Source organism: Rhinatrema bivittatum, chromosome 6 (assembly GCF_901001135.1).
Source record: "Rhinatrema bivittatum chromosome 6, aRhiBiv1.1, whole genome shotgun sequence".
NCBI lineage: Eukaryota > Metazoa > Chordata > Amphibia > Gymnophiona > Rhinatrematidae > Rhinatrema > Rhinatrema bivittatum.
The window spans coordinates 357119676-357145121 of record NC_042620.1 but is presented as its reverse complement, the minus strand read 5'-3'; the positions used below and the strand labels follow the sequence as shown (position 1 = coordinate 357145121).

The following is a 25446-nucleotide window of genomic DNA, read 5'->3' as shown; positions in this document are numbered from 1 at the left end:
CACTTTCAATGCATATACAGCATAGCTCTCTGCTTCAATGACAGGGGAGAAGAATAACTGATACTTCACACATCCAGCAGAGCTCTCTGCTACAACGGCAAGGGAGAAGAAAAAGGGTTCGCACTCAAAACGCGGGGAGTAGCTGGCTTGTTACGGCGGTTACTACCCCAAACCAAATGTGCCTGATACTTCACTTCCATGCATATCCAGCATGGTTCTCTGCTGCATCGGCATGGGAGAAAGACTGATACATCACGCATTTCCAGCATAGCTCTCTGCTTCAACGGCAGGGAAAAAAAAATTAACAAACAAACAAACAACGGCAGGGGGAAAAATAAAACAAAAACAAAAAACTGATGCTTCACGCATATCCTGCATAGCTTCAACAACAGGGGTGAAGAAAAAAAGGATTCGCAATCACAAAGCGAGGAGTAGCTGGCTTGTTACGGCGGTTACTACCCCAAACCAAATGTGCCTGATACTTCACTTTCAATGCATATCCAGCATGGCTCTCTGCTTCTACAGCAGGGGAGAAGTAAAAAAAAACCAACAAGAGCTGTACAACATAGTCTAGGTAAAACAAATAAGCATGGGTGTAGCTTGCTTATCGCGGCAGTTACTGCCCCTACTACCCCTAACTAATCAAGCTAGATATTTCACTTGCATGCAGCTCCATCACTGCTCTCTACATTAATGGTGGGGGTGGAAGGGGAATAGAACAAGGAGCTAAGAGTAACAGATAAGAATGAGAGAAAAAATGTGTGAGGCTTGCTGGGCAGACTGGATGGGCCATTCGGTCTTCTTCTGCCGTCATTTCTATGTTTCTATGTTTCTATGTTTCTATATTAAACACTCTCCATTTGTTAGAGACCTAGGAGTGATACTAGATAACCAGCTTAACCTAAAGAAGTTTGTGAACACCACTGCTAAGGAGTGCTTCTTCAAATTGCAAGTCCTTAGAAACCTAAAACATCTCCTTCACTTCCAGGACTTCAGATTAGTGCTGCAATCCATCATCCTGTCAAAACTGGACTACTGCAATTCCCTCCTTCTCGGTCTCCCAGCCAACACCATCAAACCTCTTCAAATGGTTCAAAATTCAGCAGCCAGGATTCTCACTAATTCCAAAAAAAGGGAACATATCACCCCCACCCTCCAGTTTCTCCACTGGCTACCCATCAAATTCAGGATTCTCTTCAAAGTTCTCACGATCATACATAAAGCTAAACACAACCTCACATCTCTCAACACCGCTATTCAACTTACACCACATACCTCTTCTAGACCAATCAGAAGGGCCTACAAAGACACTCTGTATGCCCCTGAAGCAAAAAATCCCTAAGAAAGCGGGCCATTTCAACAGCAGGACCCCATCAATGGAATGCGTTGCCTCCAGACATCAGACAAGAGCCCTGCCCATCTTCATTCAAAAAAAGGCTTAAAACATGGCTTTTCAGCCTAGCCTTCCCAGATACTTAATTCTCCCTCTCTTTCAGAACGACAATTTCAATCTGACATTCCATTCGGTCTTCACAGACCAATGCTTTTGTTCCTTTTGTGTTCCTGTTCTGTTCCTCAGTTATCATATATGTTATTAAGATGACCTGTTATGTTATGTCATGTCATGTCCCGTTTCCACTGTTAATTGCCTCACATGTTCCTTGTATCGCCCTTGAGCGAAGTTTGCTATTACATTCTGGCTTTTCGAAGAGAATACTGAAGAACTGAACTTGCTGCACGGGTATATGTAGAGTGACGTCAGCTTTGAAATCTGACTCAATCTCCCATCTGCTATCAGGAGAGCACAATACCCATTGGTCCTGAATCCATCTGTCTACACTAAGGAAAACAAAATTATCAGGTAAGTAATTTCTCCATTAAAAATCATCCATTGTACCTGAAGACTGGAGGATGGCCAGTGTAACCCCAATATTTAAAAAGGGTTCCAGGGGCAATCTGGGAAACTATAGATCAATGAGCCTGATTTCAGTGCCGGGAAAAATAGTGGAAACTATTCGAAAGATCAAAATCACAGAGCATATAGAAAGACATGGTTTAATGGAACCCCTTGGGTAAGACTTCCCCTTGGGTAAATCCATGTTAACACAGTCAACATGGATTTACCCAAGGGGAAGTCTTGCCTCACAAATCCCCTTCATTTCTTTTTTTTTTGAAGGGGTTAATAAACGTGGATAAAGGGTGAACTGGTAGATATAATGTTTTTGGATTTTGAGAAGGCATTTGACAAAGTTCCTCATTCTAAGAAACTAAAAAGTCATGGGATAGGAGTTGATGTCCTTTTGTGGATTACAAACTGGTTAAAAGACAGGAAACAAAGGATTAAATGGTCAATTTTCTCAGTGGAAAAGTGTCAACAGTGAAGTGCCTCAGCGATCTGTACTTGGACCAGTGCTTTTCAATATATTTATAAATGATCTGGAAAGGAAATATGTCCAGTGAGGTTATCAAATTTGCTGATGATACAAAATTATTCAGAGTAGTTAAATCAAAAGCGGATTGTGATAAATTACAGGAAGACCTTGCAAGACTGGAAGACTGGGCATCCAAATGTCAGATGAAATTTAATGTGGACAAGTGCATGGTGTTGCATATAGGGAAAAATAACCCATGCTGTAGTTACACAATATTAGGTTCCATATTAGGAATTCCCACCCAGGAAAAAGATCTAGGCATCATAGTGGATAATATATTGAAATAGTCTGCTCAGTGTGCTGCGGCAGTCAAAAAAGCAAACAATGCTAGGAATTATTAGGAAGGGAATTGTTAATAAAACGAAAAATGTCATAATGCCTCTGTATCACTCCATGGTGAGACCGCGCCTTGAATACTGTGTACAGTTCTAGTCACTGCATCTCAAAAAAGATATAGTTGCACTGGAGAAGGTACAGAGAAGGGCGATTAAAATGATAAAGAGGATGGAACAGCTCCCCTATGAGGAAGGGCTGTTCAGCTTGGAGATGAGATGGCTGAGGGGAGATATGATAGAGGTCTTTAAAATCATTCACAGTCTAGAACAGGTAGATATAAATAGGTTATTTACCATATTTTTCGCTGCATAAGATGCATTTTTTTTCCCCAAAAGTGGGGGGAAAATGTCTGTGCGTCTTATGGAGCGAATATTAAAAAAAAATAAAAAAATCTAACTACAACTCTCCTGACCCCCCCAAGACCTGCCAAAAGTCCCTGGTGGTCCAGCGGGGGTCCGGGAGCTATCTCCTGCACTAGGGCCGTCAGCTGCCAGTAATCAGAATGGTGCCAATGGCTCTTTGCCCTTACTATGTCACAGTGGCCGACCAATGGCAGCCGACGGCCCTTTGCCCTTACTATGTCACAGGGGCTACCGGTGCCATTGGTTGGCTACTGTGATATAGTAAGGGCAAAGGGCCGTTGGCGCCATTTTGATTACTGGCAGCCGACGGCTCAAGTGCAGGAGATCGCTCCTGGACCACCAGGGACTTTTGGCAGATCTTGGGTGAGGGGTTGTAGTTAATTAAATTTAAAGGGTTGGGATGGGGGGTTTTTTGGGGGTTTATTTTCCCACAGAAAGAGAACAATAAGTTTTCTGATCTGGGGAATCGACTGAAATGGCCCTCCCCAGACCCAAAAACGAAATGGCGACAAAAAAAAAGTTATGCTCTCCCCTAATTTGCTTCATAAGATGCACAGACGCCCGGGAACAGAGCCGGTTTAGCACACCATTTTTTTTTTTGTCAATTTCCCCCCCCTGTGAATCCTAGGTGCGTCTTATGGTCAGGTGCATCTTATGGAGTGAAAAATACGGTACACTTTCAGATAATAGAAGAACTAGGGGGCACTCCATGAGTTAGCAAGTAGCACATTTAAAACTAATCGGAGAAATTCTTTTTCACTTAACGCACAGTTAAGCTCTGGAATTTGTTGCCAGATGATGTGGTTAGTGTAGTTAGTGTAGCTGGGTTTAAAAAAGGTTTGGAAAGTTCTTGGAGGAGAAGTCTATTAACTGCTATTAATCAAGTTGACTTAGGGTATAGCCACTGCAATTACTGCATCAGTATCATAGTATCTACTTAGTGTTTAGGTACTTGCCAGGGTACTTGTAGCTTCGTTTTGGCCACTGTTGGAAACGGGATGCTGGGCTTGATGGACCCTTGGTCTGACCCAGTATGGCAATTCTTATGTTCTTAAGTTCTTACGTTCTTGTGAAGGAACTGCAGTCAGGAAGATAACCTTCCATTGTCAGGTACTTCAACTCTCAGGAATGTAGTGGCTCGAAGGGAACTCACATGAGATGAGTCAGAAACACTTTAAGATCCAGGATAGCCATAGTAGGCCACGGACGGGGGGGGGGGGGGGGTGCTAGTTCAGCCGAAGCAAACCCTGCATGAACCGGTGTCACCACAGGGGTGCATGGAAATCGGTGCATTATCCACCTTGTGGTGGTAGGCCCCGATAGCACTGAGGTGCACCCTGACGAATTGTTTTCAGACCAGTATCGGAAAGGGATAGCACGAAATCCAACAACTTGGGAGTAGGACAAGTGAATGGATCTAAGCCATGTCTCAAACATCAAATGGAGAACATTCTCCACTTTAAAGTGTAAGACTTCCTGGTGGATGGCGTTCAAGAAGCTACCAGGATCCGGAGATACATCCTCCGAGAGGTCCATAGGACTAACCTCTCATCATTCAGGCAGTCATTCAAGCCCTATCCTGACATCCAAGATGGACTACTGCAGTTCCCTACTCCTAGGGCTCCCCTTACTCCACCATAAACAGCTACAATGCTCCAGAATGCAGTCGCGAGAACCATCACTAATGCCCGTAAATATGATCACATTACCCCTATCCTTAAAGACCTGCATTGGCTTCCGATCCCCTCGCGCATCCTCTATAAAACCCTTACTATTATCCACAAATCCATCTACAGACACAACTCCAACTGGCTTGACGAGCCATTCCATTTCTTACTTTCTAACTGTCCTACCAGAGCAACTAATATAGGAACTCTCCACATCCCATCCCTCAAGAAGGCACACCTCACCTCCACAAGGGATCGAGCCCTCTCTATTTCTGGTCCCACTCGCTGGAACTCACTACCTACAAACCTCCGACTTGAGCCCTGCACCATCAAATTCAAAAATAAATTAAATACCTGGCTTTTCAGACAGGCTTACCCAGATTAGATCCCCCGCATCTCAACCCTTCTGCTGCCTCAGTACGTGAATTGAACCCATTAGTTATGTGACGTTACATTGTTTACCACTTTATTTTTCCATAACTTGATTTCATGTTACTTGTTACTTGTTACTTTCATGTTGTTACTTGTAAAGACTAATTTGTTATATGTAAAGACTAATGGTTTAACTGTTCTTCTTATAATCATGCAATACTTGTAAAGCCTGTTGCTAAATTTTTGTTCTCTGTAAACCGATGAGATGTTCCCAACTTTCGTCGGTATATAAAAGCCATTAAATAAATAAATAAATAAATAAATGTTAGCCTTGTTAGCCAGACTCCGGTTACCCTCCCCCCTTGTTCCTCTTAGTCCCTTCCCCTGCCCTGTTTGATGTATTTTCTACCTTGAGTTTGGATGTAAACCGGTATGATGTAACCATTAATACCGGTATATAAAAAGAATTAAATAAATATCCAGAGGTTGGGGTGGCACAGCCTGCCTCGATCCTGTGTGATCAGGTCGGGGGAGGTCCCCAGACTGATTGGTTCCTTGATGGAGAAGTCCAGAAGCATTGGGACCCAAGCCTGTCTCAGCCACCTGGGGTCGAAAGAATCATGGTTTTTCCTTCTTGCCGGAGCTTCAGGAGAGTTTTCAACACCAGCGGAAGCAGAGGATATGCATACCGAAGGCCCTTGTCTCAATGGCAGGCAAAGGCATCTGAGGCTGGTTTCCCAGTTCTCCAGTGCAGGGAGCAGAAGCTCCTTACTTTGTTGTTGTAGGGGGAGACGAAGAGGTCTAGGTCTGGTACCCCCAGAGGCGGAAAAGGTGATTCGCTACTGCCTGCTCCAGGGACCACTCATTGGGGTGGAATGCTCGGCTCAGGTGATCTGCTATCACATTGTCTGACCCCGCTAAGTACACCACCTAGAGCAGAATTCCCTGGGACTGGGCCCAGGATGAAATCTGGACAGCCTTCTGGCAGAGGAGGAGTGATCTGGTATCTCCCTGCTTGTTGATGTACCACATCACTATCTGGTTCTAGATCTGGACTAGGGGTGCTTGATTGGATAAGTGATTCCAGAATGCTGAGAGCATATACCTGAACACCCAAAGTTCTAGGAAGTTGATCTGGCATGAAATCTCCTGGGCCGACTAGTGACCTTGTGTGCAGAAGCCGTCCACATGCGCTCCCCAGCCCAGGGTGGAAGCATCAGTAGTGAGCACAACCTGGCACAGAGGGCTCTGAAAGGGAACACCCCCCCCCCCCCCTGCTCTTCGTTGGGGAGAATTTCCCACCAGAACAGGGAGACCTGGAGGGGAGGCGTAATGCGTACCCGCATACTGAGATCTTGGGAGGCCTGGCACCACTGTGACCACAGTCCATTGGGCTCTCCACATGTGCAAGTAGGGCCAAAGGTGGTGACATAGACAGAGGTAGCCATGTGACCTACAACTGAAGCATAAGGCAGGCCGGCACCCATCGGCTGCAATGGATCAACTTCGCCAGAGATGCTAGAGCAAGCGCGTGGTCGTGAGGAAGGAAAGCCCAGCCTTGGGTAGTATCCAGGCGGGCCCTGATGAAGACCAACTGGGTTGACTGATCAAGCTGAGACTTCTGGTAGTTGATGACAAACTTGAGGGATTCCAGCAGCTGTATGGTCAAGTTGAGGGAACGAAGCACCCCTTCGTGCGTGACTGCCTTGACCAGCCAGTTGTCCAAGTAGGGGAAGATGTGTTCACCTAGATGATGGTGTGCCCCCATGACTGCCAAGTACTTGGTGAAGACGTGTGGGGCTGAGGCCAAGCCAGGCCGAACGGCAACACCTTGTACTAGAAGTGACTGTTGCCGACCAGGAATCGGGGGAGTTTCCTATGTGGGCATAGGCATCCTTTAAGTCAAAGGAACAAAGCCAGTCCCCTCTTTGCAGGAGGGGAATCGGCGTGCCCAGTGAAACCATGTTGAACTTTTATCTTCGTAGATATTTATTCAAGGCCCTCAGGTCTAAGATGGAGTGTAACACCTCCCCCGCCCCCCCCCCCCCCCCCCCCGTTTTCTTTGGAATCAGGAAATATTTTGAGTATAACCCCCGTCCTTGTTGATCTTGCTTAACGAGTTCTGCTGCTCCAGTCATTAACAGGGCAGAGAGCTTTGTCTAAAGAACCTATTGATATGGGGTCTGGCCCCATGATGAACAGGGGCGAGAGTCCTCTGGGACACACAGGAAATTCAACCAATAATCTCGACGGATTATGGACAGGACCCAGTGGTCCGAGGTGATCTGAGGCCATTGGTCCTGGAAGGACTATAGCCGACCTCCAACTGGGTGCAGCAAGGCCGAGGGTACAAGTATTGGACTTATGCTTCCTTGGGGCCAGTCAAAACCCCATGCTGAGGCTTTGCTGGGGAGCCGGCTGAGGGCTGGGGGTCCGCTGTTGTCAACAGTTGCCTTTAGAATTCCCTCGCAGCATGTGGGTTCGCAGACCTGGAGGAAAATATTTCCTCTGGCGTTAAAACAGCTCTGATGTGAGGACTTCCGGCCCGATGGAGGGTCTGAAGTGCTGGTAGACAAGTTCTTCCCAATATTAGAGCAGGTCAGCAAGTTTGTCTTGGACCTCCAGCCGGAGGTCCGATGCGTGGAGCCATGCCAATCTACGGGCCTCCATGCCCGCTGCTGCTGCTACCCGAGCCACAGTCTTGAAAGCATCATAGGTGGAACACACCTCATGTTTACTGTACTTGAGGCCCTGCTGGGCAACGCCCAGGATGGCTTACTGCTGCTGTTGAGGGAGGTGTTTAACTACCTCCTGGACCTGTTTCCAGAGGTTGCGAGTGTACTGGGTCATATAAAGTTGGTAGGAGGCGATGCGAGCAATCAACATCGCGCCCTGATATACCTTCCTACACAGGGCATCTGCAGCTCGGTGTTCCCAACCCAGAGGGGTGGGTAAGGGAGCATTTTGCTTTTATGAAGGCTGACTCCACCATCACTGACTGATGTGGCAGTTGGCGCCTCTGAAAACTGAAGGCTGGCTGGACGAGATAAAGTGCATCTAACTTACAGTTTACCGGTGGTATGGAGACTGGGTGCTCCCACATCCTGAGAAGTAAATCCTTGAAAATAGAATGGATGGGGATAGCGAGCACCTCCTTTGTGGCATCTACAAACTGGGGAACCTTCAGCATTTTGTGACGGGCGTCCTCCTCCACCAGAAGCTAGAAGAGGACAGACACAGCCATAATCCACACAAAGCCTACAAAGGTCAGATCCTCCGGGGATCTACGTCTCTCATCCGGAGGAGAATAAATCCGAGGGGATGTCTCCAGAGTCCTGCGAGGAAGACTCAGAGGTACTATCTCCCCAGGGGTCATATGGAGCTTCCTCCTCACTTAAGTCCCCTGAGGGGGCCCCGAGGAGGGGTTCCTGCCTTGGAACTGGGGGCACCGAGAACTGGAGCGGGCAAGAGTGTGCGTGGCACCGGTGTCTATGGTGCCCCTGGCTGGGGAGGCGTCCTCATCCAAGGAACCCACAATGGAGATGACTCCGGAAGGAGAAGGACTCGGTATCCGCCGGGGCATTGAGAGATCCCTGGAGCCAGTGGTGACTGTGGGCAAAATGCCCAAGTCGCTCTAGCAGCAGCGCCAGCTTTTCAGGAGCAGGCTCGGATGCCGGGGGCACCGGTAGAGCTGGTAGCTCGATGCCTTGAAGGGCTCGGTGCACCGCCTGTTGCACCCTGTGGTCCAGCTTCTCCTGGAAATCCGCCGAACCGAGGATAGATGGAGGGAGGAGGAGCAGGAATGAGGCATGACCTAAGCCGCCCTGGGGAGGCTTGGTACCCGGCACCGATGTCAGTGGGGAACGCCCAAGACTCCCAGGTATGATGGAGGTCGATGCCTCCTCTCCATAGGGTCGCTTTGGGGGCAGCACGGAGGATCCCAGTGCTGCCCCGAGCACAGTACCATGTGGTGATGGTGACTTGTGCTGATGCTTCCGAAGTTTCCCACGGTGCTCGGCCCAGACTTTCCCTGGCGCCGAGGATGGAGATGATCCTGAGGTCCTTGAGCATGATGATGCTGGAGAAGGCCTATCTCCCAAAATGCGCTCATGAGAGGGTGCCGAAAGGGGAGTGGGCACTGAGGGAAGTAGCTCCATTGGTTCCCCATGGTCCTTGGGAGTAGAGGCGCCTGATGCTGGAGTCGAAGGGTCAGAATTCTTTGACACAGTTTTTCCATTTTATCAAAACAAGCCCAATGATGCTTGGGGGGGGTTCATTTGGTAGCAAAGACGACACCCCCAGACATCATGCAATGCCTCCATGCAGAGCATGCAAACGTCATGTGGATCCATGATGGACAAAAACCCGACAACGCCATGAAAAAGAGCTGGCAAGTGGTCAATGACCAGCGGACACCGAACTCGGCACAGTCAGGAATCGACCACACAGAAGGTACAAAAACTGAAGCACCGATGGGGAAGGGGGGACCCAGCACAGAAAAATACCGATGAAGTACTGAGAGAGACTCTAAAGAGCAGAACTTAAAAAAAAAACAAAAAAAAAACAAAACCCCGCAAGGCAACAGCTCCGCGGAAAAGAAGAGACTGAAGGGGAACCCCGTGTGGTTGTGTGGATAGTGGCATACTGGGCATGCTCAGTGTGTTTAGTCAAAGTTCTAGAAACTTTGACAGAAGTTTTCTGTGCCAGGCTCCATCTGATGATGTCACCCATGAATTAGGACTACCGTTCTGCTTGTCCTAGGAGAATTCTCATACATCATGGCTTTTTTCAACGCTATTTAGAAGCTTTTGTATCAAAATAAACAAGGTTCTGTTCCGGTTGCTCAGTGGCTATGCACAGCTGTGAGGGCTGCCTTAATAGGTATCGTGGTCAGTGCTCAGGGTTGTCACCACAGGCTTAGATTCAGGGCCCATGATTGCATGGCTTCCAGCTAAGGACTACCTCTGCAATGACGAGATTGGTTCTTATTTGCACTGGAAGCCCCAAAACAGAAAGAAGGGTGGGCGAAGGAAAAGGTGAAGACATCAAAGTCTGGAATGTTTTTAAACTGATGCAGACAAAAAATGAACCACTTCAGTTGAAGTTTCAGGAATGGAATTCTATAAATCTTGTTTTCCCTGAACAGTGATGTAAAATCAGCATTCAGATTTTTAGAAAACAAAGCTGCATATTTTTCTCTAATCAAATCAGTAAACTGCTCCTTCATTGCCTTAGCTGGTCACAGAATGCGGAGTATTTTGTCCGTATATTATTCATCATTGCTTCAGTCTGCCATTATAAATAATCTTTAATCACATCAGTGGTCATAGATTTAGAGGCTTCTATTGACTGTAAAACTTATGTAATGACCAGTGACTAGATACTCGAGATTCTCCCTGGATTTGCCTGTAGGAATTCTTTTGTTTCCATTGTTGCTTTGCCCATACAATCACACATTTTTCCTTGCATTCTATTCTTTTTTTTTTTTACTGACTGCAGTGAAGAATCACTAAGAAATAAAGTGCAGTTTTGCTTTGGTTTTGCTACAGTATTTCCCCGAGTCTAGAGTAAGCTACTTATCTGATCCAACTGAGTGACTCTAAAGGAGACATACTTTGGTAACAACTCATCTCACTGAATATGCTGTCAGTAGAACCAATGTATAATATAGTAATGTTTGTAATTTATATCAGCATTTGTTTGTGTTGTGGTGCACCTGGCATTGGGTTCACTTTATCATGGCATTCCATCAGCACCTCTCCTCCCACCTACTCAATACCTGGCATCATTTCTTCCCTCACCCTCCCACCAAGACCTTCCATCATCACCTTCCCTTCTCTTTACACCTCCCCACACTTTGACATCACCAACATCTTTTCTGTTTCCCTCGCCTGGCATCACCAGCTTCCCTTTCCTCCTCTCTCTTTGCCTATCTGGCAAGAGGAATCTAACTAGCAGTGCTCCTTTCCTGCTGCTGGCTTCCTTCTGAAGTCAGAGCCAGGCAGTGCCTCAGAGGCTTGTAAGACGGGCTGGCCCAGTGCAGTTCTGACTTTAGAGAGAATCTGGCAGAGGATGAAGCAGTAGCAAGTAAGGAGCGCTGCTTGTGCATGCTTGCCGGCTTGCTGATAGAAGGGGCTAGTGCAGGGGAAACAGGAAGACTACTGTCAGCAGCAGGCAGCTGTGTCCTGCCTCCTGTCTTCTTTCTCGGAGGGGTCTCAAAATTTCACAACATACCCGAGATTCCCCTGCAGGACACTGGTTGGTAACCTCTGATTTACATAATGCCTTCAAATGTACCTTGGGATACAGGCTCTCTTTCCAAAGATTATATTTTTCAAACATGAGATCTCAATGCATGGTGTCTAAGGCAACTGAATTGGGGTTTTCATATCCACTGCTTTGTAGTTCAATCAGTAGGTCATGCTGCTAGCCCAAAGTGTGTTGTCTTAATAAGATTAGATAGAAACTGATTTTGATTTTGAATAGGTTACGTTCTACATCTCTAGAATGGACGGTTTAAAGTATTTGGCAGTAAAAATAATTCAGTGTGAACTACAAGAACACCTGGTAGCCTTAAACTCCCCACTCTTTTTAAATAAATTATAATACAATAAAGGGGGCTGAAGGGCCTGACCGGCTGTCTCTGCTATCATATATATTGTGATTTATACCACCAGTTCGGCTATGATTGGTGGTCACATCTGGATCGATGATGTAAACCACAATATATGATACCACAGACAGCCAATCAGGCACTTTAGCCCCCTTTATTATATTATAGTAAAAATAATTCAGCCAGAAAAGATAGTTGCAGCACTCAACACTAGTCAAAGAAAATATACCCTATGTTCTTTTGAACTTTATCAGGAATGCTATAAAGATTATGGGAAGAACTGCTAAGATAGTATAATTTAGGTTACTTGAAGCTCAATTATAATTTATAATTTTGTATAGATGTGCATTGTGTTTTTCTTTAAGAAAAGTATTAAAGTGTGGTGATTTATTTTCTGGATTTGTCTAGGGTGGATACTTTGGACAGATAAGAAACACTAAGAAATCCTCTCAGAGGTTAAAAGATGTATTACTAGATCATGATCTTGTCCTCCCACTCTGTCTGCTGATGGCTCAACAGAGGAATGGGGTGATCTTTCAGGAAGGAGGAGAGAAGCATCTGAAGCTGGTGGGGAAACTGTATGATCAGGCAAGTAAAACTAAAATTCGAGATTTTTGTTTTAAACTAAAATGCTTTCATACTCTTGCTTGAGATGTTACTTTCAAGCAGTTAATCTACAAATAAATAGTACTATTTTCATTTATTAAAAAATGTATTTGGTGTCTGTAGAACAAATTTAATGAGAATAACATAAAGGAGGATTTAGATAGGTAGAATATGATGCTGAAATTTAAACTTTCTCTTTTGGCTTTAAATAAAATCCAAAGAAACACATAGAAGTGATACCTTTATCACGAGAAAGAAAGACCTTTTAGAACTAAGAAGATTCCCTTTTTTCTTTGACAAGCAGGCGTGAATTAGCCATAAGGTATGGGTAACATCATCTGACGGGTGCCAACACAAGCCCAACTCTCAAAACAGACGTGTACTGAGCATGTGCAGGAATTCATAGATATGTACACTGCCTTATGAGCCTCTTGGTCTTTTTTTTGTCTGCGCTACTACACAGATGTGTCACAGTCTCTCTTGCATGTTTTGGTTTTTGGCCTTAGTGCCTTTTACTAATTCATTATTTTTTCATAGCTTTTTTTTCTGCTGCCTTGCTATCTCCTTAAACAGAACTTTAAAAAATGCAGTGTCATTCGTTTGGGTTGCAACAACCCAAGGGAGTGATGCAGTATAGGAGGTGAAATTCTTCTGTGTATGAAACAAGAGCAGAATCTGGGGGTCCAAGGTAGCTAAACAGCAGATAAAGCAATGATAAAAACCAGAAAAATGCTTGGGGTGGGGGGTGAGGAAATAGGGAGAGAAATAGCAGAAAAAAAAGAAATGATATTGCCCCTGTATAAGTTCTTGGTGCAGGGCTTCCCAGACTGTGGGTTGGGACCCCAAATGGGGTCATAAGTGCTACAAACAGTAGCACTCTTCAAATGCCATCAGCAGTATTAATAGTGGAAGGTAGCATGGGGCCTGTAAGTCAGCATGCACTCAAGGCCAGCTATATTTTTCTGTGGTATCAGGAAGCCTTGCATGAGGATGGATCAGAGCTTCTGTAATGCCTGTGGGCTTGCACTTGCTTACAGGCCCCATGCTGACTTTCATTACTAATGTAATGCTGTTGCTGCCTGCAAGTTACACCCTGATTGGGTTCAGCCAAGAGGAGAGGGGAGGACATGGGCTGGTGAAGATTGCCACAGCTCCTCTCTCCTCACCTACCACTGAATCTACCCAAGAGAAAAATGTTGCTCAAGTCAGCCAGTCCTTTTTTCTCACCAGTTGTCACCCACCTTTTGCTGGGGGCCCAAAGGAAAATGTTGCAGCTCACCATGGCCAGGGGGATGTTTAGAGAAGAGATTGATCAAATGCATGATGGGTTTGAGGATTGGATTGGCAGTGGAAAGTGTTAAAGAAAAAGTGAATATTAACTGGAAGATATGAGAGGAGCTGGGGGAGATGAGAGATTGAGGAGCAGATGGGATGGTGGGGATAACAGAGGATCAGATGGGGGTTATAAGAAAAGCTTGGAGATGAAAGAGGGTTAGCTGTGGGAGGATGGAAAGAGGGCTGAAAGGGTGGGCTGGGGAGGTGAGAGAAGCTGGTGAATGTAAGAAGAGATTAGGTGGAGGAACAGAGGTTGAGAGGTGGATCTACTGGAGAAGAGGAAGTTAAGAGTGGGTTGAGAGGAGGATTGACGAGAGAGGATCCACTGGAATGTGATGAGTAAGAGTGAAGTGATTGTTGGATTGCACCCCTGCTAATTTGTTTTGGTCATCCTCTGGGCACATGTGAATTTTCAAGTGTTAAATGGGAGGTCATATTGGGTAAAAATTTGGGAAGCCCAGACTTGGTGAGACCTCATTTGGGAACACTGTGTACAGTTCACGAGCCTGCACCTTCAAAAGGATATAAACTGGATGGAGTCAGATAGCTACTAAAATGGTGAGTGATTTTCATTATAAAGCATATAGGACAAAAAGGAGGTGATTCATCAAGCCATGGTAGGGCTATAATGCACGTTAAACAGCATATATCATGCAATATATCTCTTTTGCAGTGATAGATGAAATAATTTACATATTTTTCTCTAGATTCCTACCCCTATGCCAATGAGTTTCTTTGCATGGGATTTGCATGCATGAATTTTACAAATCCATGCAAATCAGTACATGCATAGGTAGTGCCATGTAAATAAATTAATGTGGCTGACTTTAAAAGTTGTCAGCTACATTAATTTAGCTACTGCTCCTGAGAAAATGTTAATCAAACGTGGGAGCATTGAGTCCTTAATGTGGGTCCCAATGCTCCCATGTTAGATTTAAAGGAGTGACCACGGGGGAAAAAAGTAGACAACATTTTTAAAAAGTGTGCAGGGGTCAAACCTGATCCTTCCTTCTTAGCCTGTGGCCACCAGTTGAGGTGTCACCAACAACCAAACCCCGAAAATATGTCTAAGTTCATGCAATAATAGAGCCCACCACCCCACCTAATCCAAATTAAAAAAAGGTTCAGGCATAAAATACCGACCCCTTTCCATAAAAACAGGGCTGGCAGGATCCTCCCCTGGCATCCCAATCTCATGATTTAAAAAATAACCCAAAAAAACCTTGGTGTCTAGTGGTGTCCAACCCCTGGGCCCTCCAAGTTCAAAATATCATTAGGTTCAAGTGGGTAGACATCCCTGTTGCCCCCCCCCCCCAAACCACCCTCCTGCTCCCCAATACCTCAGAAAAATGACAGTCAACACTCGGAAGGGCCCGGGTCACGCCATTCCAAAATGGTTATGTGACTGGGGCAAGGTCTGGGCACCAAATCTTGGCCACGTGGCTGTGGTCAGGTACCTGGACCTTGCCCTAGTCATGTGACTGGTGCAAGGTCAGGTTGATGCCATTTTGAGGGGAGTGGGGGTGGGGCCAGGGGTAGGCTTCTTGCTTGATCCCAATGATTTTTTGGAGGGTCTGGGAGGAAGGGGGGCAGCACTACTAGATTACCAACAAGGTGCTTTTTTTAAATTGGGGGCAAGGGTGAGTTGGGATACTGGGGGGGGGGTAGGGACCTGCTAGCTCTCTTTTTTATGAAAAGGGGAGTACCTTATACCTGCATCATTTTGATTGGCTAGGTGGGGGGTGTACTCTGTTTTCTCACAAACATGTACTAATATTTTATGGGTTTGGTTGTTGGGGCCACCATAAGTGGCGGCCCTGGGCAGAGGAGGGGGCCAGGTTTGACCCCTGCACACATGTTAAAAGTTTTGGGTACTTTTTTTTTTTTTTTTTTTTACTTGGGTCGTTCATTTAAGGCAATGGGTGGCCCCGTGAATTGAGTGCCTTCATTGCACATAATGGGACAATGCTACAGTGGTGTTGCCGTGAGACAAAACAACATGGTGATACATCTACGATATTTATTTCAGGGAACTCACTATTGCAGTTATAATATCTTGACCCCCCCCCCCCCCCCCACCCCACCCATGATAGTGGGACCCTTCCTGTGAAAAAACATGATGGCTTGATAAATCCTCGCCTAAACATGTATACATGTACAGACATAGTCTGCCAGAGGTGTGACCCCGAGGCTGGAGTGGCCAGTGTACTGGCAATGCAAGTCAGGTTTCAATTAGAATAGCGGCAGGGCATCTTCTGTCTGCAATGGTGTTGCACTCTCTGTGTGGGAAATAGAGATGGAAACCTTCCCTGTTTTGGTCGTGCAAGCACAGAAAATCTCTTCCCACACCCCAGTGATTTCCGGATCTGTCTCTTATCAAGGGTTGAGCATGGCGCAGAAGCCTGTGGAGTTGAGAAAAGTGCCTAAATTAATGCTAGGTATCTCCTTCAGGGCTGCTGCCCTTCAAGCTGAAGGAAAGACTGGCTCCCATCAGCACAGGGCTCTGTTGGAGTGGGTCCTCTTTGATGCAAAGGTGGGAGGCAGCAGCATTGACACAGGTCCCATCATCCTTCATGATATGGAAGATTCTCATGGTACAAAAACATTTATTTTACCGGGACCCGGGGCCAACCAGGGCCCTGTCTGTGCCATTGGTATGGAGCTTATTTTTCAGGGCATAGTCTACACACTGCATGGTGTAAGGTACCATCAGTGGCTTCAGTGTCTCAGCACATAAGCCTGAGAATCCTGGTGCTGTTGCGCAGAAGACATTGCAGGTGTTCTTCAGGGATCAAGACATTGTTCAGGCCTTGTCAACATAACCAGCACAGAGGGCATCAGATCTGATAACTGCCATGGCATTGGGTTCCTTCTCTGTTATATCAACAGACCTCAATGAGGTCTCTGAAGAGGATGTCTCCCTCAGCCAGTGGTACACCAGCTATCTGAGTTAGTGAAGATTGTTTTGCCTCCTTGAGCCTTGAAGACCAGCGAAGGAGATTAGAACATCTCCTGTACAAGATGGAGGAAATTATTCACATAGTGGGACTGCCCAGGAACTTCCATTGTTGGAGGTAAGTCTTCACCGTGAGCTGGCAGAATTTCCTCCTTTATGGGAGTCCCTTCACAAATTAGAAAGAAAAGAAGAGGGATCATTTCATTCTGAGTTTCTACAGGACATTTCCCCTCTGGACAATCAGAGATCCTCCTCCTTGTTGCCTTCATCATTGACAGGGTTGTAACTCAGGGTTCCTCCATTGTCTGGTAAGAAAGATTTCACAGGGATTTCATCAAATCCCCTGCTGGACTTGTCATAACATACAGTATCTCTCTTCCAGAGGATCTCTGTTACTACACATTCTTGGATAAGCTAGCAGAAACACTGTCCATCAGCATTAGAAAGGGAAAGGATCTGGAGACACCGCTTCAGGCTTCTTCATTTCCTTCAAACCCCAGTTCACAAACTCCTCGAGGAACTGCAGATGAAGATGTGGCAGATGTGAACATCTTGCCTTTCAGTGGCCCAGCAGCTGTTATCAAAGTATTGAGGCTAAGCTTTCCCCACTTTTGAAATGGTCCAGTTACCTCACCATTTCATGGTGGAGGAGTCAGTATTGATACTGGGATGCATCCAAATGCGTTAGATGTATTTAAGGAAAATGTTTTCCAGGAAGTGTCTGGATTGTCGCTCTCCAGCTCTACATAGTGCAGTATTTGCAGAAATGCGTCCAGAAGTTAAAGCCCTTGATAGAATCATCAGACTTAAAACAGGGGGACTTTCATTGAGCAGTGGAAGGACCCAGTCTTTTGACTCCTTGTAGTAAAAGGTCTTGTGTTTTCAAATGGGCCGATTAAGTAAAGTCCGCGGGAGAGCAGAAGAACGCCCGTTCTCCCTAGCGCCTCCTTTTGACCCTGAGCGGTGGCTGTCAGCGGGTTTGACAGCCAACGTTCAATTATGCCGGCGTCTGTTCTCGAGCCCGCTGAGAGCCACGGGCTCGGAAAACCGGACGCCAGCAAAATTGAGCGTCCGGTTTTTCAGCCCGACAGCCGCCGGCCCATTTTAAATTTTTTTTTTTTTTTTTAACCCTTCGGGACCTCCGACTTAATATCGCCATGATATTAAGTCGGAGGGTGCACAGAAAAGCAGTTTTTACTGCTTTTCTGTGCACTTTCCTGGTGCCGGCAGAAACTAGCTTCTACCTTTGGGTAGGTGCTAATTTCTTAAAGTTAAATGTGCGGCTTGACTGCACATTTTACTTTCTGTATCGCGCAGGCATATCTAATAGGGCCATCAACATGCATTTGCATGTTGAGGGCGCCATTAGGTGCCGCGGGTTGGACGCGGTTTTCAGCCCCTTACTGAATAAGGGGTAAGGGAAAACGCGCGTCCAAGGGCCTGAAAGTTTGAAAAAGATGCATGAACTTTGTCACAGTCAATGCCTTTGCGTTGGGTAAATTATTTCACTACTAGGCATGTCATGTATCATACAACTTTACCTACTGCATTGGCTGTGTTTCATAGTTCCCACTTGCACTTAATGGCAGTGCTGCAATTTGGCAGCTCTCCAAAGTTCCAAGTGCAGTGCTTGTCCAGTGATTTTATTTTGTTTTTAATTGCTTCAAGCCATTTTGCTGTGTCTGCTCTTGATGGCTGTATTGCATGAGGTCGATATGTCTGTCTCAGTCTTCTTGTGGGCTGTGTTTTAGAAGCCCTAGCTTTGGGGTACTCGGGAGACTTTGCTTCTCTAGAACACTCTGTGGAGGTTTTCTAATGGTCATCAAATGCTTTCTTTGGAATGGTGATCACTTATAGTCTCATGAATTTTCATGGATGGTGACATCTGATGCTGTTTCATCCAAATTGGCTTCTCTGTTCGACATGTGGGAAATCATCCTCATTTTTGTTATCTGAGTGAACATCCTTTTCATCATCTTTTGAGTTCTTCACCTCTCTCTCCATGATGAGATGTGACTAAAGTACTTAATAGAAGGTAAGTTGACTTGACGGTTTATAGCTCTACTTAGTGCATCTTAGCTTATTGTTGAATTATGGGAATGGTGCACTAACATCCACACCCTCTGTCTGCCTTCTTGCAGAACATATCCCATAAGTGTTAGGACCTACAGAGGTACAGTCATTTTGAACTCTCCCTTCTGTCTGTGAATATGAACAAAATGAACAAATCTTGACAACCAGTGGCTCTTGGGTGAGACACTCAGATTTTTCTCTGAAACCACAGCTTGTCTGGAATCTTCTCATTTGTGTTCATTGTACAGCTCCTGGTGTATGCTGCTGTGCATGCCAATTCACCAAAGCTGCCTTGGATAATCCATTGTTGCTTATTGTTTTCCTGACAAGATCAAATAGGGCATGATTCATCTCCTCCATTATTTCATTTTGGTGTGTAGTATACACCATTGTGTACTCATGTATAATCCCATATGCTGAACTGAATGTGTTCCAGGCTTTGGAAAAGAACTGTTGTCAGTGCAAGTTCTCATTGGCATTTTCTGAGTCTTCTAGCCTTTGTCATCCATTCCTTGAACTTCAGCATACCTCCTTTCAAGGGCCGGAGCAAGGGTATTAGGCACCCTAGGTGAACCTTCTGCCTTGTGCCCTCCCCCTGGTACAGGCCACAGCTCTGACCTCATCCTCATTCACTCAGACAGGCCCCTTCTCTTACACACATTTAGGTTCCTTGTCTCATTCACTCACGCGCCCTTAACACAGGCTCCCTCCCTGTCTCTCACTAACACCATTGTTCTCTCATACATACACAATCCCTCTCTCACACACACACACAAACACCGCTCGTGGCATGCCGAGACTCTAGGTGCTGCTCACGGCCTGCTGGGTATCTGCATTTCTCAGCCATGATCAGGATGGGTGCTGCTCGCAGCTCTTTGCCACTCGTGGTCCACAGAGTCTCTACTGTTCGTGGCCCGCAGAGTCTCCTCTTCTCTATGCACACAGCTCGACGTGGCTGCTCTTTGCCTCCACTTAATAGCTGGCGCCCTAGGCGACTGCCTAGTTCGCCTATTGGGATGCGCCAGCCCTGTTCCTTGGTTCTGCAAAAAGAACATGTGCATGTATTTTATTGCTTCATCAATGATAGTGAGAATATACATTATTCTACCCCCAACTCATATTGAGTGGTCCCATAAGATAACCATACTCGAGGGCCAGTGGTGTCATCATCTTTGTCTTCTCTCCCAGCGGTTGCTTTGGAAATTGTTGACGTATTGATTTGCCTTTCAGCTGCTGCATTTATAAGAAACACCACACCCCATGATACAACAATGAATTAAGAATAATTAAAACACTAAGAAAAGCTGAGAGACTCTGGAAAGCATCTCCTTCTACTGAAACGTTAACTAACAACACATCTTTATTACATAAATACAATGAATCGATCAGTAAAGCAAAAAAAGAATTTTATTCTAACAAAATAAATAAATTTCAATATAACCCCAGAGTACTGTTTTCATATGTAAAAGACCTAACAATCCCATTGAAACTCCCACATCAAACAATTCTTATAATTGTAATACAATTGCACAATATTTCAAGGAATAAACCTTAAACATACTAAAAAACCTATCTCCCTAGAATTCTAACCAAATTGTTCTACCAAGTAACCCTAAAGACCATTTAACCACCTTTGACACAGTTTCATCTCTTGAAATTGAAGGTATAATTAAAAAAATGAACCCAGCTGCTCACCTAGTTGACCATATTTCAACAAAACTACTAAAAACAGTCACCAATATAGTCTCCAAACCTATTGCCGATATAATTAACCTAACCATTACTGAAGTGAATGTCCCACACATTTTAAAATCTGCAATAGTGAAACCAATCACAAAAAATCCACAATCCAATTCATATGATCTTTCAAACCTAAGACCCATTTCTAATTTACCTTGTATTTCAAAAATTCTTGAGAAAGTCATTAACAATCAACTAACAGATTATCTTGAAAAGCACAGTACCCTGTATCCGGCACAACATGGTTTCCGAAAATATTTTAGTACTGAGACCCTTTTAAGTTCACTACAAGATATTGTCCTCAGAGGAGCCGATACAGCCAAACTTACTTCCTAGTCATGCTAGATATTTCAGCAGCCTTTGACACAGTTAATCATAAAATCCTCCTTGATAGACTAAAGGAAATAGGCATTAAAGACTGCACTGAAATGGTTTAACTCTTACTTAAAAAATAGAACCTTCAAAGTAAAGTTTCTTGATAACGAATCACAATCAATCGATCTCCACTATGGAGTAACTCAGAGATCCTCGCTATCCTCAACCCTTTTTAATATTTATATGCTTCCATTATGCAGAATTCTATCAGGCCTCGGTCTAACACATTTTGCTATGCTGATGATGATCAGATTTTAATACCGATCCAAAAATCTATCAACCAAACTCTTAAGCTCTGGGATATATACAGATCCGCCATTGAAAAGGTATTAACCCAAATGAATCTTTCCCTAAACACTAATAAAACTGAAATTCTATACATCTCACCCAAATTAAGCAAGATTAAAAAGCTTGAAATTCAAGAAGCAGCAAAAAATTACCCCATCTCCCTAGAAGTTCGAGATCTAGGGACCCTCATAGATTGCGAATTCTCAATGAAATCTTGCGTTAAAAAAATCATAAGCGATGGTTATTTTAAATTAAATATCCTCAAAAGCTTAAAAACCCTCCTATTCCCAAAAGATTTTAGAACCGTTTTGCAGGCACTTTTCTTGTCAAGATTAGACTACTGCAATTCACTATTTTTAGGCCTACCCGCAAAAATTACAAGACCATTGCAACTTCTGCAAAATTCAGCAGCTAGACTATTGACAGGAACTAGAAGATTCGAACATATCACCCCAATATTGAAAGAACTTCACTGGCTACCAGTCAAATACAGGGCCCAGCATACAATCTTGTCCCTAATTCATAAAACCCTCTGCAGTGAAAAAATTGAATGGCTAACTTCATCACTTCATTTCCACATCCCTTCTAGAATTAGTAGATCAACTGGAACAGGGATGTTGCCAATTCCTTCCCCTAAAATTGCGCATCTAAATAATGTAAGAGAGAGAACTATCTCTATTGCTGGACCCCAACTGTGGAACTCTATTCCACAGGAATTACGATTAGAAGCAGATATCAAATTATTTAAAAAGGGCATTAAAACTTGGTTTTTTAAATAAGCCTTCCAAGAACTGTTAACATAATGAGTTCAAACGGCTGATTTTATACCAAGGTAATGTATATATTTTTTATTTTATTATATCTACTCCTACTATACCGTCTCTGTAATTGATTAAATTTTAAGATTATTTAGCCTACTATTTTTAATTTACTATTTTATTTATGCACATTATGAAACTATGTATCTACTTCCTTTTTCCTTTGGAAATGCAATTATTTTTAAATGAGTATTTGCTAACTACTGTAAACCAATTTGATATGCTCACATGAAAATTCAGTATTTAAAAATTATTAAAGAAATAAAATAAATTTGTCAGGTGAAAAAGTATATTCCCTGGTTTTGAACTTGGCTCTGCCTAGTTCGGGGCTGGGGTTTTGCTTATAGAGCCACAGGATGGCTCAACCAGAGCTAACTCTACTGTAAAGAGATCCCCCTATAGAGCCCTGCTCCTCAAGGTCCGGATTGTTCTTCAGGGAATTCAAAAGGAGTGCTGGGACACCTCACAGCTGTTGCCAGCATTTAGATGACATGTAGGCCAAACCAAAGTATGGGATCTCAGAGGAAACTCCTGAGTTTTTGATTATGTGAAATGTTGACTATATGTAAACTGTATTGTGAAGTCTTGTCTCAAACTGTGCTTATTGTCTCTGGAAGGAATCACTGTGTAAAGACCTGGACTGTCCATCTGGATTTGATGTAAGCTTCATCATTTATTATGAAATACCTCTGTATATTTACCTGCAGCCATAAGCCAGGAACTGTTAAGTTCACAATCATTTATAAATAAAACCACTTGCAGTCATAATTCTGTGTCTGTGTGCTGCAGGGGCTGTTAGTCTTGACAACATTTTAGGTTTCACTGCTTGTTAATCCCGTTTTCTCACAGTTTGTCTTGTTCATCTTCATAATTTTTCCCTTGTTTACATGCATCATTCATTGATGCCACAAGTCTGAAGATTCTTTCTTGATTATGAATAGGTCCTAATTCATCTCGTGGTCTTCAGCTTTGCCATCACTTGGTGACTGAGTTATCGTCTTCACAGTACCAGCCCTTATTGAAAGTTAAATCATACCCTTGTAGGACACAGCTGATTTCAGAACAGCCATTCTGAAAACAAAAAGAGATTACTCTGCCCAGAAAATCCACAATTACCAATTCGACGCCAAAGCCCTCTTTGCCTATGTATCCTCCTTCACAAACTCAGCCCATCCCCCCATCTCAGACACTGATGCTAAAATTAAATGTGATGAACTGGCCAACTTCTTCCATGCTAAAATCATCAAAATTATCTCTAATTTTCCCCCTCACTCCCCTCTCCCTTTAGGCATCCAGATGAGTCCCATCACCCCTTTCAACTCCTTCGAGCCAACTTCAGCTTCAGAGATATCTAGACTCATAAAGAAAATGAAACCCTCCACACACCCAGAAGACCACATCCCCACTAAATCTCTTCTTGCTATCCCCGATATCATAGCCAAACCCATCTCAGAAATCATTAACTGTTCCCTCTCCCTTGGTCAGGTCCCGCCTGAACTGAAACAAGCCACACTCAAACCTATCCTAAAGAAACCTAACTTAGACCCCTCAGAGCCTGTTAACTTCAGACCAATCTCCAACCTATCTTTTATAGCGAAACTCCTGGAAAGGGTAGTCAACTCTCAGCTCATAGATCACCTTGAAAATCATAACCTGTTATTCCCCTCACAGTATGGTTTTCGAAGATTCTTTAACACCTAAACCCTGCTAATTTCTCTTACAGACACAATTCTCAAAAGTCTGGACAAGGGCCAAACATGCATCCTGGCCATGCTAGACATCTCCGCGGCTTTCGATACCGTCAGCCATAATATCTTAGTCAATCAACTTTCCAACATTGGTATCTCAGGCTCTGCCCTGAATTAGTTTACCTCCTTTCTGGACCATCGCTACTACAAGGTCAAAATTGGCAACTATGAATCAAACCCAGTTAGGCTATCCTATGGGGTCCCTCAAGGCTCCTCCCTCTCCCCTGCCCTCTTCAATATTTACCTCCTACCATTATGCCAACTCCTTGCAGACCTAGGTCTTATGCACTACATTTACGCAGACGACGTGCAGGTTCTTATCCCTGTCACTGACTCCATAGCAAATGCTCTCTCAATACCTGGGATAATTCCCTCAAGGCAATCAACAGTCTCCTCACCAACCTCAACCTGGCATTAAATGCCTCCAAAACAGAACTACTTTTCATCACCCCATCCCCCCAACACCTCCTCTCATCAGGTAAGAGACCTAGGGGTTTACTTTGATAACCACCTCAACTTCAAAAAACACATCACTAACACAGTCAAGGACGGTTTCTTTAAATTACATATACTTAAGAAACTAAGATCCCTCTTACACCTCAGCGATTTCCGAACTGTCCTCCAAGCCACCTTATTTACAAAGTTAGATTACTGCAATGCACTACTCCTGGGCCTGCTCTCATCTACAATCAAACCACTGCAGATGCTGCAAAACACAGCAGCCAGAATCCTCACCAACACACGTAGAACAGACCACATAACCCCAATTCTCAGAGATCTCCACTGGCTTCCAATCACAGCCAGAATCCAGCATAAATGCTTAACAATCCACAAAACCCTACACAATAAAGAGATACATTGGCTCTCAATGACTCTCTCCAGTATCTCACCCCTAACAGACCAACCAGATCCGCCTATTTAGGATCTTTATCAACCCCTTCACCTAAATTCACTCATCTAGCCTCCACCCGAGAAAGAGCCCTCTCAATTGCAGGACCATCTCTTTGGAACTCGATGCCACCTGACCTACGCCTAGAACACTGTACTACCACCTTCAAGAAAAAACTGAAAACCTGGCTGTATAAACAAGCTTTCACTTAATCCTACCATACCTTCACCATCTAGAATTATAATAGTCAGCACTGTAATATAATTGTAATATACCACCATCTAGAATTATAATAGTCAGCACTGTAATATAATTGTAATATACCAACAGTTAACAAAATTCAGCTCACGGCAATTGTTCTTCTTCTATTATTAATGCAATAACTCAAGATGTAGACTCATTAGCTTAATGTGATATAATATAATATTTATTTATTTATTTATTTTTAATTTTTATATACCGGAATTCCTGTATGCAATACAAATCAATCCGGTTTACAAGTAACGAAAAGGTTGCCCTGGTCTGGGGGGTTAGACCGGGGTTATTTTACATGGAACATAGAACAATAACTAATCAACCATTGAACATTATTTCAGGGAATATTGAAAGTAACAATAATATTTAACAAATTTAAACATAATAACAAATAAACTTATTCGTGTATTGAATAGTATGTGTGTGTTCACCTTTTTACAAGGAACTTTAGTAGCGTAAATGGTCTGCAGTAAGCGGTAATATAAAGGTGAATATTGAATGTTAAATAGACATGCGAATAAGCAAGGACGGGTATGAAATTAAGTGACAAGGTGTTAGAGACACCCTGCAAGGTTGGATCT

At 44.1% G+C, this 25446-nt stretch overlaps 1 protein-coding gene across 1 annotated transcript in view; it reads left to right on the top strand.

The window, feature by feature from the left end:
- THOC2 (THO complex 2) overlaps nucleotides 1–25446 on the top strand; it is a 780683-nt gene that overhangs the window by 506104 nt on the left and 249133 nt on the right. Inside the window, exon 22 of the mRNA XM_029607862.1 lies at nucleotides 12191–12370. Within this exon, the coding sequence (XP_029463722.1) occupies nucleotides 12191–12370 (180 nt within the window). The remainder of the gene's footprint in view (nucleotides 1–12190; nucleotides 12371–25446) is intronic.